General features: G+C 39.0%; 2 protein-coding genes across 4 annotated transcripts; both read left to right on the forward strand.

Annotated features, from left to right (window-relative positions):
- The first annotated feature begins 1,187 nt into the window (after positions 1 to 1,187).
- On the forward strand, positions 1,188 to 1,825 carry LOC122010952 (F-box/kelch-repeat protein At3g61590-like). The gene is made up of 2 exons (XM_042567412.1): positions 1,188 to 1,506; positions 1,614 to 1,825. The coding sequence occupies exons 1-2, from the start codon at positions 1,188 to 1,190 to the stop codon at positions 1,823 to 1,825; spliced, it is 531 nt and encodes a 176-aa protein (XP_042423346.1).
- Positions 1,826 to 3,057: 1,232 nt separating this feature from the next.
- On the forward strand, positions 3,058 to 5,704 carry LOC122011664 (WAT1-related protein At2g40900-like). Of its 3 annotated transcripts, none has more exons than XM_042568038.1 (4): positions 3,058 to 3,079; positions 3,868 to 3,980; positions 5,212 to 5,391; positions 5,478 to 5,704. In XM_042568038.1, the coding sequence occupies exons 2-4, from the start codon at positions 3,922 to 3,924 to the stop codon at positions 5,635 to 5,637; spliced, it is 399 nt and encodes a 132-aa protein (XP_042423972.1). In that variant the 5' UTR covers positions 3,058 to 3,079; positions 3,868 to 3,921; the 3' UTR covers positions 5,638 to 5,704. The 3 variants fall into 3 exon arrangements, with proteins under 3 accessions (XP_042423972.1, XP_042423971.1, XP_042423970.1); XM_042568037.1 differs by lacking the exon at positions 3,058 to 3,079 and adding an exon at positions 3,203 to 3,265 and having other exon boundaries at positions 5,478 to 5,703; XM_042568036.1 differs by lacking the exon at positions 3,058 to 3,079 and adding an exon at positions 3,203 to 3,255 and having other exon boundaries at positions 5,478 to 5,703.
- The last annotated feature ends 6,297 nt before the right edge of the window (positions 5,705 to 12,001 follow it).

Here is a 12,001-nt window from a genome sequence, read left to right on the forward strand (position 1 = left end):
AGCACCATGGAGAGAAGAGAGACCACCCAAGGAGGAAGAAGAAGGAGTTAATAACAATTAAAATGAAAAACATCAACTCCCTTCATTTTGAGTGGCCGGCCACAATGAGAGTAATTACTCTCATTAATGTGGCCGACCACATTAAAACAAAGAAGGAAGTGTAACTTCCATTAGGTGGCATAATCATGTATTAACTATGATGATGTGGCACATCATCATTGGCCACTTAATGCCAAGTCACACATATGATGTGGCAAAGTCAAGTCAAACTTGACTCTTCCTCTTCCTCTCAAGTCAAGTCAAACTTGACTTAATCTCTCTCATGGTTGATCTAATCCAATCATTTAATTCAAGCCAATTTAATATAATGAATCTAATTTATTTAATTAAATTGATTCAATGAATCATAATCTAAATTAGATTCATTGAACACATGAATCAACTTGAGTCTAACTCAAGCTAGCCCAATTTGGATTACTCTTAATCCAATTTAATTCATCAAATGAATCTAATCCTCTTGGTTCATCATATGAACCTAATCTCCATCCACTTGTTCTTTGTGTGTGACCCAATAGGTTCTTGTAACGTTGGCAATGTTCCTAAACTCCTTTAGAAACATAAGCAATGAGCGGCATCTAGCAATACATCATTGCTACCCAAGTTACAAGAATGTTGAGATCCAACACTACAACAAAATCCCTCATAGACATCAGTGGAACAACAACGGTTTTAGGCTAAAACCAATGTCTTTGAGTATTTTACACCGGTTTTTCTAAAAACCGGTGTCTATGAGTGCAAATTTTAGCTCATAGACATCGGTTTTTTAGGCGATGTCTATGAGCGCCTTTTTTTTCGTTAATAGACACCGATTTTAACATCGGTTTTTAAAATCCGATGTTAATAAACCCAAATAAAATATTTTAATTTTCCCCACAAGCCAAAATCTGCACACTGTGAATTCCCTCCAAACCTAAATCTTTATCCCGCCCCTTCCTCCGCGCGACCATCTCTCTCGCGTAAACCTAAACCTAAAACCTCCGACCATCCGACCATCTCTCTCAGCCTAAACCTAAACCTCCGACCATCTCTCTCAACCTTATCTCCCTCTTCCCCCTTCCTAGATCCTCTCCCGATCAAGATCAAGACACGAGGTGGTTCACTCTAGCCCCCTGTTGTCGTGGGCGATGATGGCGCCACACAAGCCCTTGTTCTTCAGGTTCTGCTTTCACGACTGCGCCTTCTTGGGCCACCTGTACGACCCTTGCTTCGTCCAGTGGTATAACTTCGACTTCCCCCGCTCAGAAAAGAGCATCTGGCGCACGTCCTCCTCCGGTGTCCTGGTTTGCTTGATGAACACCAATGACGGAGATCGCTTATTGGTCGGCAATCCCATCAAGAGAGACTGGAAGTTGCTTCCTCGAGTCCCCGGCGGCTCCTCCCCCCAGTTTAACGCGCTCGCCTTGTCGTTCGACCGCCTCACGCGCGACTACACCGTGGTCTCCTCGTGTGGGTCCCTTTCTGAAGAAGCATCTCATCTCTCTCCCTGTTTCCACTCGCTCGCTCGCTCTCCTGGCGAGATCTCTCCAGCCTCCTTTCTCTTCTCCGATATCCAGCTATGGATCTGGTGGCCCCAATCGCCGTGCTCCTCGTCTCCGCGGCGGTGACCTTGGGGACGGAGGCCTCGATCCATGCCTACGACCTCGAGCCCTTCAGGGAGGTAGGGAGCGCGCTCCTCCTCTCCGGCGGCAGCGAGGGCATCGTCGCATCCCGCCTCGACGCCCTTGGTCCCCTACGGATCGGAGATGGTCGGGCTTACATCAAGTAACTACTTTATTTCTTTATTCTTCAGTTGCTTCGTGACTTGGTTTTTTCTCGTGGTTGAATTGCATTGTGAGGATCTGGCTGCAAATTCCATTTTTAGACGTGATTTTAATGAAACCGGTCATTTTTAGCTCCTAGCACGTTTCCTTCCTTTTGTATTGGGCATTTGTCGCCATAAGTTACTATGGATCTTCTGTGATCTATCATAAGTTAGGGTTCATAGATTTTTGTAGATTGAAAGCGGTTGGGATTGCAAGATACCAGTTTGACTGGAGTTTACTTAGCTTTTAGTGCTGCTCGCTTTTGCATTGTTTCATTATTGGGATAGTTCACCACCTGCAGAGACCTATGTCATGCTGTTAGAGAGATTTTGAACGGCTAATTCACTTTCGTAGCTTGTTTTGTTTAATTCTAGATGGATCAATCACTAACTTGTGCTATAGATAGAGATCAAACTATCGTTTTGCTTATGAATTTTACATATTTATAATATACTTCAACAGATATTATATTTAATTAGAGGAATGAACAACTCTCTTTTATATCAACAATACTTATGGGCTTGTTTGTGTGTTTGCTCATATTGGATTCCTGTAAGATCCTTTCCTCATGAATAGCAGGGTTATCAGACACAGACTTTGAAGGTGCAATTTGAAACTCAGGCTTCTGAACCATCCTCCCTTGTTTATAGCATTTTTCATCAGCGATACCATCATGTTGAACAGGTCCTACATGAAGGACAGGATTGAAGACAAATTCATGCTGGTCATGTATAGCCCGATTAGTTGAAATATGGATATCCTGAGAAAATTTAACAGTCTCTGATCCATGTGGAATGGAGGCAGATTCCAATTTATTAGCTTGACTAGGTGTACTAACCAATTGTTTATTTTTTTCAAATTGCATGAAATCATCTTTGATAGTTTCATTACTTTGGCATGGTGGTTTTGCAGATAATAAAGACTTCTTAGAATGTGAGACCATCTCTCCCTCAATCATGTTATCAACTCTTTCAGCAATGGATTCTTGAGCTGCAAGCAAGCACGCATGATTTATTAAATATTGAGAGCCAGGGGAAATCATCAGATTTAGATAATCAATTCAGGAACTCTAACTGCTCCCTGGGATGACTTGCAGATTGGTAACTTTGGAAAGGATGTGAAGGTGGATTATTGAAACCTACATCAAATGCATCAGCTTCATCAGCAATGTTTCTAGGTTCCAAACCCCCACGACAGTAGTGGTCATCTTCATTTAGGTCAGAATTGTGACCAGCATTCATAGAGTTCACTGATGATACTTGCGTAGCATCTAATTGCTTCCCTATGTTTGTTACAGGAAGTGTTAAATTCTCTTTTTCAGAAACGACATGCATACTTATTGCATGGATATGACTCAAAAAGGAAACATCATGCTGCTGCATGGTTGAACGAGGTTCATGAATGTGGGAGCTGATATGCTCATCCTCCATTTTTTTATATGAGAAACTATCAGCTACTAAATTCTTAAAAGTGAAGCTAGATAGAAGATATAGCTAGATTAAATTTTTATCTTCTTTGAATTTTTATATATGACTTGCGTGTCTAGCAGGGCTGGATAGAAGATATAGATAGAATGAGTTGGTAGGGACATACTACATAGCCAATAAATTCTTAAAGAATTGAATTTATCAGAGTGTGATGTGAGGATGGTGTAAGGAGTAAATTCTTGTGTCGGAGGGTTTTGTTTGCTCGATTTTAGCCTCTCTTTTTTTCCCCGATAGTCTGGGATGTGTTACTCTCTGAAGCAAAATTACTAGGAAACTGTGTATCTCCATTTTTTACTTCTCTTGGAAATTTGTTGCTTTGCCTTGGATCTACACTATTCGAATTGTATAAGGGCATGTTTCATCCTTGCCTAGTGCCGTCAGAATTTAATTTTCCCATGACTCATCATTCAAGTTTATTTTGTATCTTGTATAACTTAGTTAATTTTGTTAATCCAGTGGATGGTGGCTGACTTTTACGGTGGAAAAATCTTACTAAAGTTTAATCTTTGTTCGTGCAGACCTAGTGGTTGCTAGTGCTGGTGACGATAAAAAGATATCACTTTGGAATAAAAATGGCCAAAGTATGGGATCCTTTCCTTCTCACGGCAGCGACCTTGCTGATGACATTGAGGTAGATCATTGTTTGCTCATTAATTTGTTCTATTGTGATCAATACATCTGGTTTTCTGGAAATTTACAGATGCCCGGATGTCATTCAAATCATTGCCTGCATTTTTTCCCCCTCTATCTCTCTGGTTTACATCTTGTCTTTAGTTCAACCACTGTTAATGATTATTCTAGAGTGACCTGCGTGTCTCTCGTTTACATCTCTGATTCAATTCAATAATTATTAGTGAATTGATTTCTACTAGATGATTGCTCTGCAACCACAGTATGCCTTTTCTGTAAGTCTTATGCATGTCTCACCTTGGGTGTTGTTTCCCACAGTTCTAAAACACAACTGATTTACTTGATGTATTCATGAGAAGGAAAAATACAACTAAGTTCTAAAGCAATTGATGCTTCTGTTAAAATTGCAAAAGAATTACTAAAATTTGATGATGTTCTTGGCAAACTAATAGCATGTGTGAACAATTTGAATACCACTGCTTTATATGTTAATAAATTTGAAGAAATATAACCACAGTTGGCTATACATAGTATAATCTCATCATGGTCTAAGGCCTTCATCAAAAAATGGTTCAGCATCAAAATCAAAGGTCGGGAGAGCCATGTCGACGAGATTGATAGCAAAGGTATGCCTGGTTTCTTCTTCTTGTTCAATTCTAGAAACCCTAGTCGACGAGAATAAAGTGCACTTGTTTGCCTGCTTTTCTCCCTAGTCGTCTTCATCTTGTCGACAAGATGATTTATTTGTCTGTTTGCTGGAGAAAATGATACAACAGTTAGAGGAGTCTGATGTAGCTTGTTGGCACTTGTTTGCCTGCTTTTCTCTCATCTTTTTTCTATTCCTAGCTTTCAAAGCATTTGTCTATCTTAGAGTTGTTTGTTTGACAGAATCAATATGATTTTCTTCCTTTATAAAGAACCAAGGACAATAAAAATTGTCACAAACAATTTGGTGAGGAGATCATGGCCTCTGTGAAAGCATGTGCTCCATACTTCTATATGATTGTGTCCCAGTTCACGTATGTTGGATCCAGCATCCTCGGCAAGCTTGCATTAGGACAAGGACTAAGTGCACTTGTCTTCGTAGTGTACAGGCACCTTATTGCCATGCTCATCTTGGCTCCTCTTGCTTATGTGCTCGAAAGGTTCAAGGAGCATGTCTCATTAGAATTGTTGAGAATAAGATATATGACTACAAATTGAATGTTTTTAAACTCATCTCATGGTTGTAGGAATCGAAGACCCAGCTTCTCATTTGGTGTCATGCTAAAAATATTCATTCTTGCTATGTTGGGTATAACAATTCAGCAAAATGTATACTACGTTGGACTCCATCTCATTTCTCCAACTGTTGCCAGTGCCTTGGGCAATGTCATTCCTGCTTTTACTTTCTTATTGGCAATTGTACTGAGGTTGATTCAGATATTAATTCCAAGTAATTTTACAGTGAATTTAGTTCATTCAAATATCATTCTATATTTGGTCTTTTTTTGCTCAGGATGGAAAAGCTCAACTTGAAGACTGTAAGAGGGAGGGCCAAGCTTGCAGGGGCCATCTTCTGCATCACTGGTTCCCTGATCTTCACATTTTGGAAAGGTCATTTTGTTGGGGGCCTTTGTTACTTCACCTATGATCCAACTTCATTTCGAAAGTCCTGAGAAAGGCGATGCCTGGCTTAAAGGCTCTGCTCTTATGCTATTCGGCTATTTTGCATGCAGTGTATCACTTGTTCTTTAGGTATTGCGTCAATGGTGTCCCTTGTGTTGTCACATGTATCGCTTTTGATGTAAAAAGAATGTTTGGGTATTTTATGGATATTGTTGTAAGAAAATTATTTATATAATTTGTGAATATTTGTGTATTTTATGGATATTATTGAATGAAGAATATTTGTACAATTTGTGAATATTTGTGTATTTTTTTTTGTTATTGTCGGTTTTAAAATCAAATCTGTGCTGTTAAAATATATACATATTACATCGATTTTCCACCGATGTAAAACCGGTGTTATAAAGTAATATTACATCGGTTTTACACCGTTGATGAAACGGTGTCATTAAGTGATACTACACCGGTTAATAATCGATTCGAAGACCGGTGTCGTTAAGTGATACTACACCGGTTTTAACACGATGTCTAAAATGGCAGACTTTTAACATCGGCTTCATAGACATCGGTCGAAAATCAAATAGACACCGGTGGAAAACCGATGTCTATGAGCGATTTTGTTGTAGTACAACATCACCTTGTGACTACTAATTGTGACTCCTCACAATATGTGACATTGTCCTTCTATCATTGACATCTAAATTGACCAATGTGAGGCATAGACCGTGTCATCCTCTAATCAATCTAAATCTTGAACTCCAAGTAGACTCACTCGATCAAATGAGTTCAACATCTAATGTTGACTCATTTGGGCATGGCCATGCACTTCGTGGTCTAACTCTATCAAGAATATTGATGCCGCTCCCGTCATATGAGAGGGATAGATCCCATCTACATCACTCACATCCCTCTGCATAATTTATTACATACCCAGTAATCGCCTTTATAGTCCACCCTGTTACGGGTGACGTTTGACGAAACCAAAGTACATAACTCCTTATGTAGGGATACATGGTGACTTCAGGTCAAAGGACTAATAGTCATACTAATAGCCACATGAGAAAGTATATGACACTCATATAACGATCCATGATACTTTCTCATGGCGGGTCATTCAGTATACATTCTCTAATGCATACCCATGTGTCAGCTTGATATCTCTATATCCATGACTTGTGAGATCAAGTCATCGAGCTGACCTACATGCTAGTCTTATTGTATTAACATTGTCCTTGAATGTTAATACTCGACTAGGAATGATTTAGAGTAGTGTTCCCTATATCATCTCACTATCGATTCAACCAATCGATTGATATAGGTAAGAACGCTCTACTCAGGGATGTTATTATACTTAGTTTATTTGGCACTAATACAAGTAAGTATAATAACCAAAATCAAATGCCTTTATTAATATACAAGAATATGATACAATGAGTCCATACAATCATCAAATGATTGGCTCTAACTAACAAAAGTAACCCTGGACAAGGACATTGGACTGCTGTAAAGCATATATTGAAGTACCTGAGAAGGACTAGAGATTATATGCTAGTTTACCAAGCAGATGATTTGCTCCCTGTGAGTTACACGGATTCAGACTTCCAATCAGATAGGGACAATAGTAAGTCTACATCAGGCTATGTGTTTACTTTAACAGTTGGAGCCACTGCATGGAGGAGTGTTAAGCAGAAATGCGTTTCAGACTTAGCCATGGAAGCTGAGTATGTGGCAGCCTCTAAGGCAGCCAAAGAAACTGTATGACTTAGGAACTTCTTAATGGACTTAGATGTGATTCCTGGTTTGCCCAAAATCATCACAATTTATTGTGATAATAGCGGTGCAGTAGCAAATTCGAAGGAACCACTAGCCCATAAGGCGAATATACATATAGAGCACAAGTACCACCTGATACGAGACATCGTAAAGCGAGGAGAAGTTGTTGTCGCCAAGATTGCATCAGAAGATAACCTGGCAGATCCTTTCACTAAGGTCCTTCTAGCGAAAGCTTTTGATCGGCATGTTGAAGGAATGAGAATCAGATGTATGGCAGCGTTTATGACAACATAGTCTTTTAGTATAAGTGGGAGATTGTTAGAGTGTATACTAAAAGCCTAGCTTTTTATAAACATTTATTATGAAATAAAGAATCACATTGGTCAAATGTCTATATTTATGTGCTAAATGTAGTTGTTCAAACATGGTGTGTGGTGTCACACACAGAAGATCATGTTATCAGTTCTTTATAAATTATAAACAAGTTGCTCACGACTAAAATGGATAGGAACAAACCATTGGAATAGTCATAGTGTAATTTGGTATTAGTTTATCTTGACTATAAAATTACACTAGTACACTCTGAGTGTATTGAGCAGGACCATTTAAGGTAAGTTCTTTTTATACTGACTACATAAAAGAACAAGACCTTTGTTATTATGGAAGTGTGTGCTCTTAATCCCGATATAGTAACAAGCACGTGTACTTAGTATTTATTTCTTTGACTTATCAAAGGGAGAGATTTAGCCCGTTAAATCAAGAGGCCCGATAAGTTGGGAAATGATATTATTTATAGTGTGTGTTGTTGATTATAGAAGGAAGTTGTGTCCTAGGAATCTAGGTTGATAATGTCCCCAAGAGGAGCTCATAAGGATTGTCATGTAAACCTTACAGGTGGACTTTGTTCGATATGACAATAAGGTTGAGTGGTACTACTCTTGGAGCTAGATATTAATTAAGTGAACTATCAGTAACTCATTTAATTAGTAGACATTCGATATCTTAAACATAGGGAGACTAACACACTCATAATAAGAAGGAGCCCTTATAGTAATATGGGATTAGTGCGGTAGTTCAATAATAACTCTTTAGTGGTATGAGTTATTATTGATGAACTCGAATTGGGTGTTCAGGGTGAACACGGGAAGCTCAAGTTCATCGGGAGACCAAAACCAATTCCTCCTCTCAGTCTCTGTCATAGCCTTTTATTTATAAAGTCTTATACCCACCTAAACCCAACTTATTACCCACCTTAAGGTGGCCGGCCAAGCCTAGTTTGGAGCCCAAGCTAGGGTCGGCCAAACCAAGGTGAGTTGGTTTCAAGAGGTGGCCGACCCTAGCTTGAACCCAAGCTTAGGTGGCTGACCACAATTAAAATAAAAGAATTTTATTTTTTAAAATCTTTCCTTATGTGGAAGACATGATTTAAAAGAGAGTTTAAAAATTAAATCTTTCCTTTTATAGTTTCTAAAAAGGATTAAGAGAAAGGCTTGATATCTTTCCTTATTTGTAATTAAAAGGAAGATTTTAATTTTAGAGAAAACTTTCCTTTTTGGTAATCATCCACATGTTTTAATAGAAAGATTTTAATTTATAAAAGTTTCCTTTATAACCAACCATGAAGGGAATTTTAAAAGAGAAATTTTTATTTTAAAAATTTCCGGAAACAAATTAAGAAGTTTTAATCTTGTGTTTAAAACTTTTCTTGTTTGGAGGGATTATAGGGGTTGACCACAAGAGGGGTTAAGAGGAAAATTTAATTAAATTTTCCTTATTAGCCATTGGCAAGGAAAATAAAGAAGTTTTAATTATATTTAAAACTTTCCTTATTTACCAATGATCCTGTCTGAGAAACTTGACAAAACGGAAAGTTGGGAGAAAACCTACTGTTGATGAGGAATAATACCTGTAGAATGTCGATTCGAGAAACCCAAAGCGGATCCGGGAGGATGAAGTCACAGAATGCCTTCCTTACACAGAGATCCCAGATGAAAGGAAGGATTCAGTGAAGAATGCCGAGGTCTGGAGCTCCCACGGCTTCCTGCGCACAAGAGACCAACCAACACTATTGTCAGTAACCTAAGACCGGGGTGGGAATCCCTGGCTAGGCCCTCCGACGTTCAAGTCAGTGATCTCTCTTAGTGTGGAAGAAAGGAATAAGATGAACAGTAATTGAAACTAGGGTTTGCAGTGTGTGTGGTGAGCGTGAGCATACTTGGCCAACGGAGAGGATTCCTCTTTTTATACCACTTCATATAACCTCCGTAGTCATGAAGTGGGTCCCAGTTTATTAGAGTTTGTTATGAGATGACGTAAGCCATGTACTTGTGGAAAATATCTTTTAAGGAATCTTTTTTGTATCTCAGATGTACCTTCTTTGTCATCTAGTACTTGCAGAAGAGTCTAGAAATATTATTCCCGCAAAATTAGTCAACCTGTTATACGATCACATAAGTTATTTATGAATATTCTTGAAACATTTGTTCTCGCCCTGTCTTATATCGAGTTATATTTATCGCTCATGTTTGCCTACCCTGTCTTCACTATGTTATAGAGAACCCGATATTATAATATGATTTATATTGGACAGAATTGAGCCTAAGTTATGTCCGGGCTGGTTGTTACTATTGTTCAACATAGGTCCTAATCGTCCAGTAATATACTATAAATTCCGTAAAGCCTTGTATCTTTTCATACACGGGTGATCATATACACTCACTAATACTAGTCTATGTTCAGATGTGCTAACTCAAACAATCTTGACATATCTATCTTACAACGCTTAATCCTGGCCGATATTAGCCTACCTTTCTTAAGGAATGTCCCGGTCGATATTGGTCTTTCTTTCTTAAGGTATATCCTGACCGATATTGCTCTATCCTTCTCTAGGTATTATCTTGACTGATTTGTACTATCTTTTCTTAAGGTATTATCTTGAACGATATTGATCTATCCTTCTCAAGGTATATACCGGACGATATTGGACTATCCTTCTTAATTCTGCTATTTCCTTTCTCCTTTCCACCGGGAGCCGACTAAACCTAGCCCATATCACTAGCCTTCCCTTCAAATCTAGTCGAAGGAGGTGTAGCTGACTGACTAAACCCAAGTCTAATTTTGTTTCTTTGCCTATCTTTAATCATGACTCTGTCATGGCCGCTGCAATAGACTCGTGGCCTTCTCTATAGTAGTCCTCATGACTCTTAGTACGACAATCCCGTGAACCCAAGTATAGTGATCCCGTGAGCCCAAGTATAGTGATCCCGTGAGTCTAAGTATAGTGATCCCGTGAGCCCAAGTATAGTGATCCCGTGAGTCTAAGTATAGTGATCCCGTGAGTCTTTTGATCCTTTAAATAGGGTTGTGATCCTCCATTTCTTCTTCACTTGCCTCAGTTCTTTGCCTCCTTGTTTGCCTCCCCTTACCGGGAGTATGGTTTTAGATCCCCCTTTCCGGGGGCAATTCTTGTTGGATAAGGTAAAATCTATAGATGAAGCTGCCCAAGCTTTGGATCTAGTTAACTCTTTGGCACGAGAGCTGGAGGCATTTCTGTTGGTCACCCAGTTTCAAGTACAGTCAGGAACGGTCTTGAGGAACAAAATTCATCAAGATCTAGAACTTCAGGCCAAAGAAATGAGTGCTCTGTAGATTCAGCAGGCTTCAGAGGTGTTTACGCTAACTAGGGAGGTTCATATAACTATCCTGTTGGTGTCACGGCGGAAGCAAGGCCTAGATCGTCCGCAAGCTAAGGTGGACTCTCTGGAAACAGAGCTCAAAATGTTCAAGCAGGAAGTGGATTGTTCCGTTATATATCTGAGGGGGCGTGAACAAGTTTGCACCTTATTTGTTCATGAGACCACTCTGCTTCATAGTTTCCTTCGTGCCGGGCAAAATATTTCCACTTCTTCAACCCGGCCAAGTTTGATTCCAGTGGGGTTGAAATTTTCTAAGGGGTTTGAGAGCTCATGTTTATAACTTCTACTGACCCTCCAAGGTTTTAATGTTTTGAGAGGAAAATATAACACTATGTGACCAATAGTGTTCTACATGTGAAACCGAACAATTTCTTGTATAAGACTGGATGCTTTTCTTGGGTTTTTCTGGTTAACAAGAGTAAACGAGATTCCTTATCTGTTCAAAACACCCCACTGTAATGCCTGCCCCATCTGTAATGCTCAATCAATATTTCCCTTTCTTGGACAATCCACAAGACTTTTAATCTAAATTATGTCACTATTAACCTCCTCTTTAAGTTCAGTCTAAAGAGGTATCAGCCACTGACTAGGCATGAGTTTATGTTCAGTTAAGTTACATAGTTTGGGCAATATTACGTGATCGATCAGGCTTTGTCTATTAGGCATATGCAATACTTACTTATTTGTTTTTTTTACTGATGATATACTTCGAGCTATACAAGGATGAATGTCTCACATGCAATCAATATGTTATACTCAATCAAACCCTTTTTACCTTGGCTGATACCAACCTATCTTTTATAAACATACTAACTCAGTTGGTATTGACCTATCTCTTGTAACGTGTGGACCTGGCTGATAATAACCTGTCTATGGTAGACATGCTATCCTGGTCGATATTAGCCTGTCCATTATGAACATGTTATCCTGGCTGATATTAGCCTGT

Source organism: Zingiber officinale, chromosome 8A (genome assembly GCF_018446385.1).
Source record: "Zingiber officinale cultivar Zhangliang chromosome 8A, Zo_v1.1, whole genome shotgun sequence".
Taxonomy (NCBI): Eukaryota; Viridiplantae; Streptophyta; class Magnoliopsida; order Zingiberales; family Zingiberaceae; genus Zingiber; species Zingiber officinale.

Excerpts from the sequence above, each read along its gene's own strand:
- LOC122010952 (XM_042567412.1), top strand. The coding sequence starts at position 1,188 with ATGGCGCCACACAAGCCCTTGTTCTTCAGGTTCTGCTTTCACGACTGC. Across the intron at positions 1,507-1,613 it reads CTACACCGTGGTCTCCTCGT|CTATGGATCTGGTGGCCCCA; the intron begins GTGGGTCCCTTT and ends TCCGATATCCAG.
- LOC122011664 (XM_042568038.1), top strand. The coding sequence starts at position 3,922 with ATGGCCAAAGTATGGGATCCTTTCCTTCTCACGGCAGCGACCTTGCTG. Across the intron at positions 3,981-5,211 it reads ACCTTGCTGATGACATTGAG|GAATCGAAGACCCAGCTTCT; the intron begins GTAGATCATTGT and ends TCATGGTTGTAG. Across the intron at positions 5,392-5,477 it reads TTATTGGCAATTGTACTGAG|GATGGAAAAGCTCAACTTGA; the intron begins GTTGATTCAGAT and ends TTTTTTGCTCAG.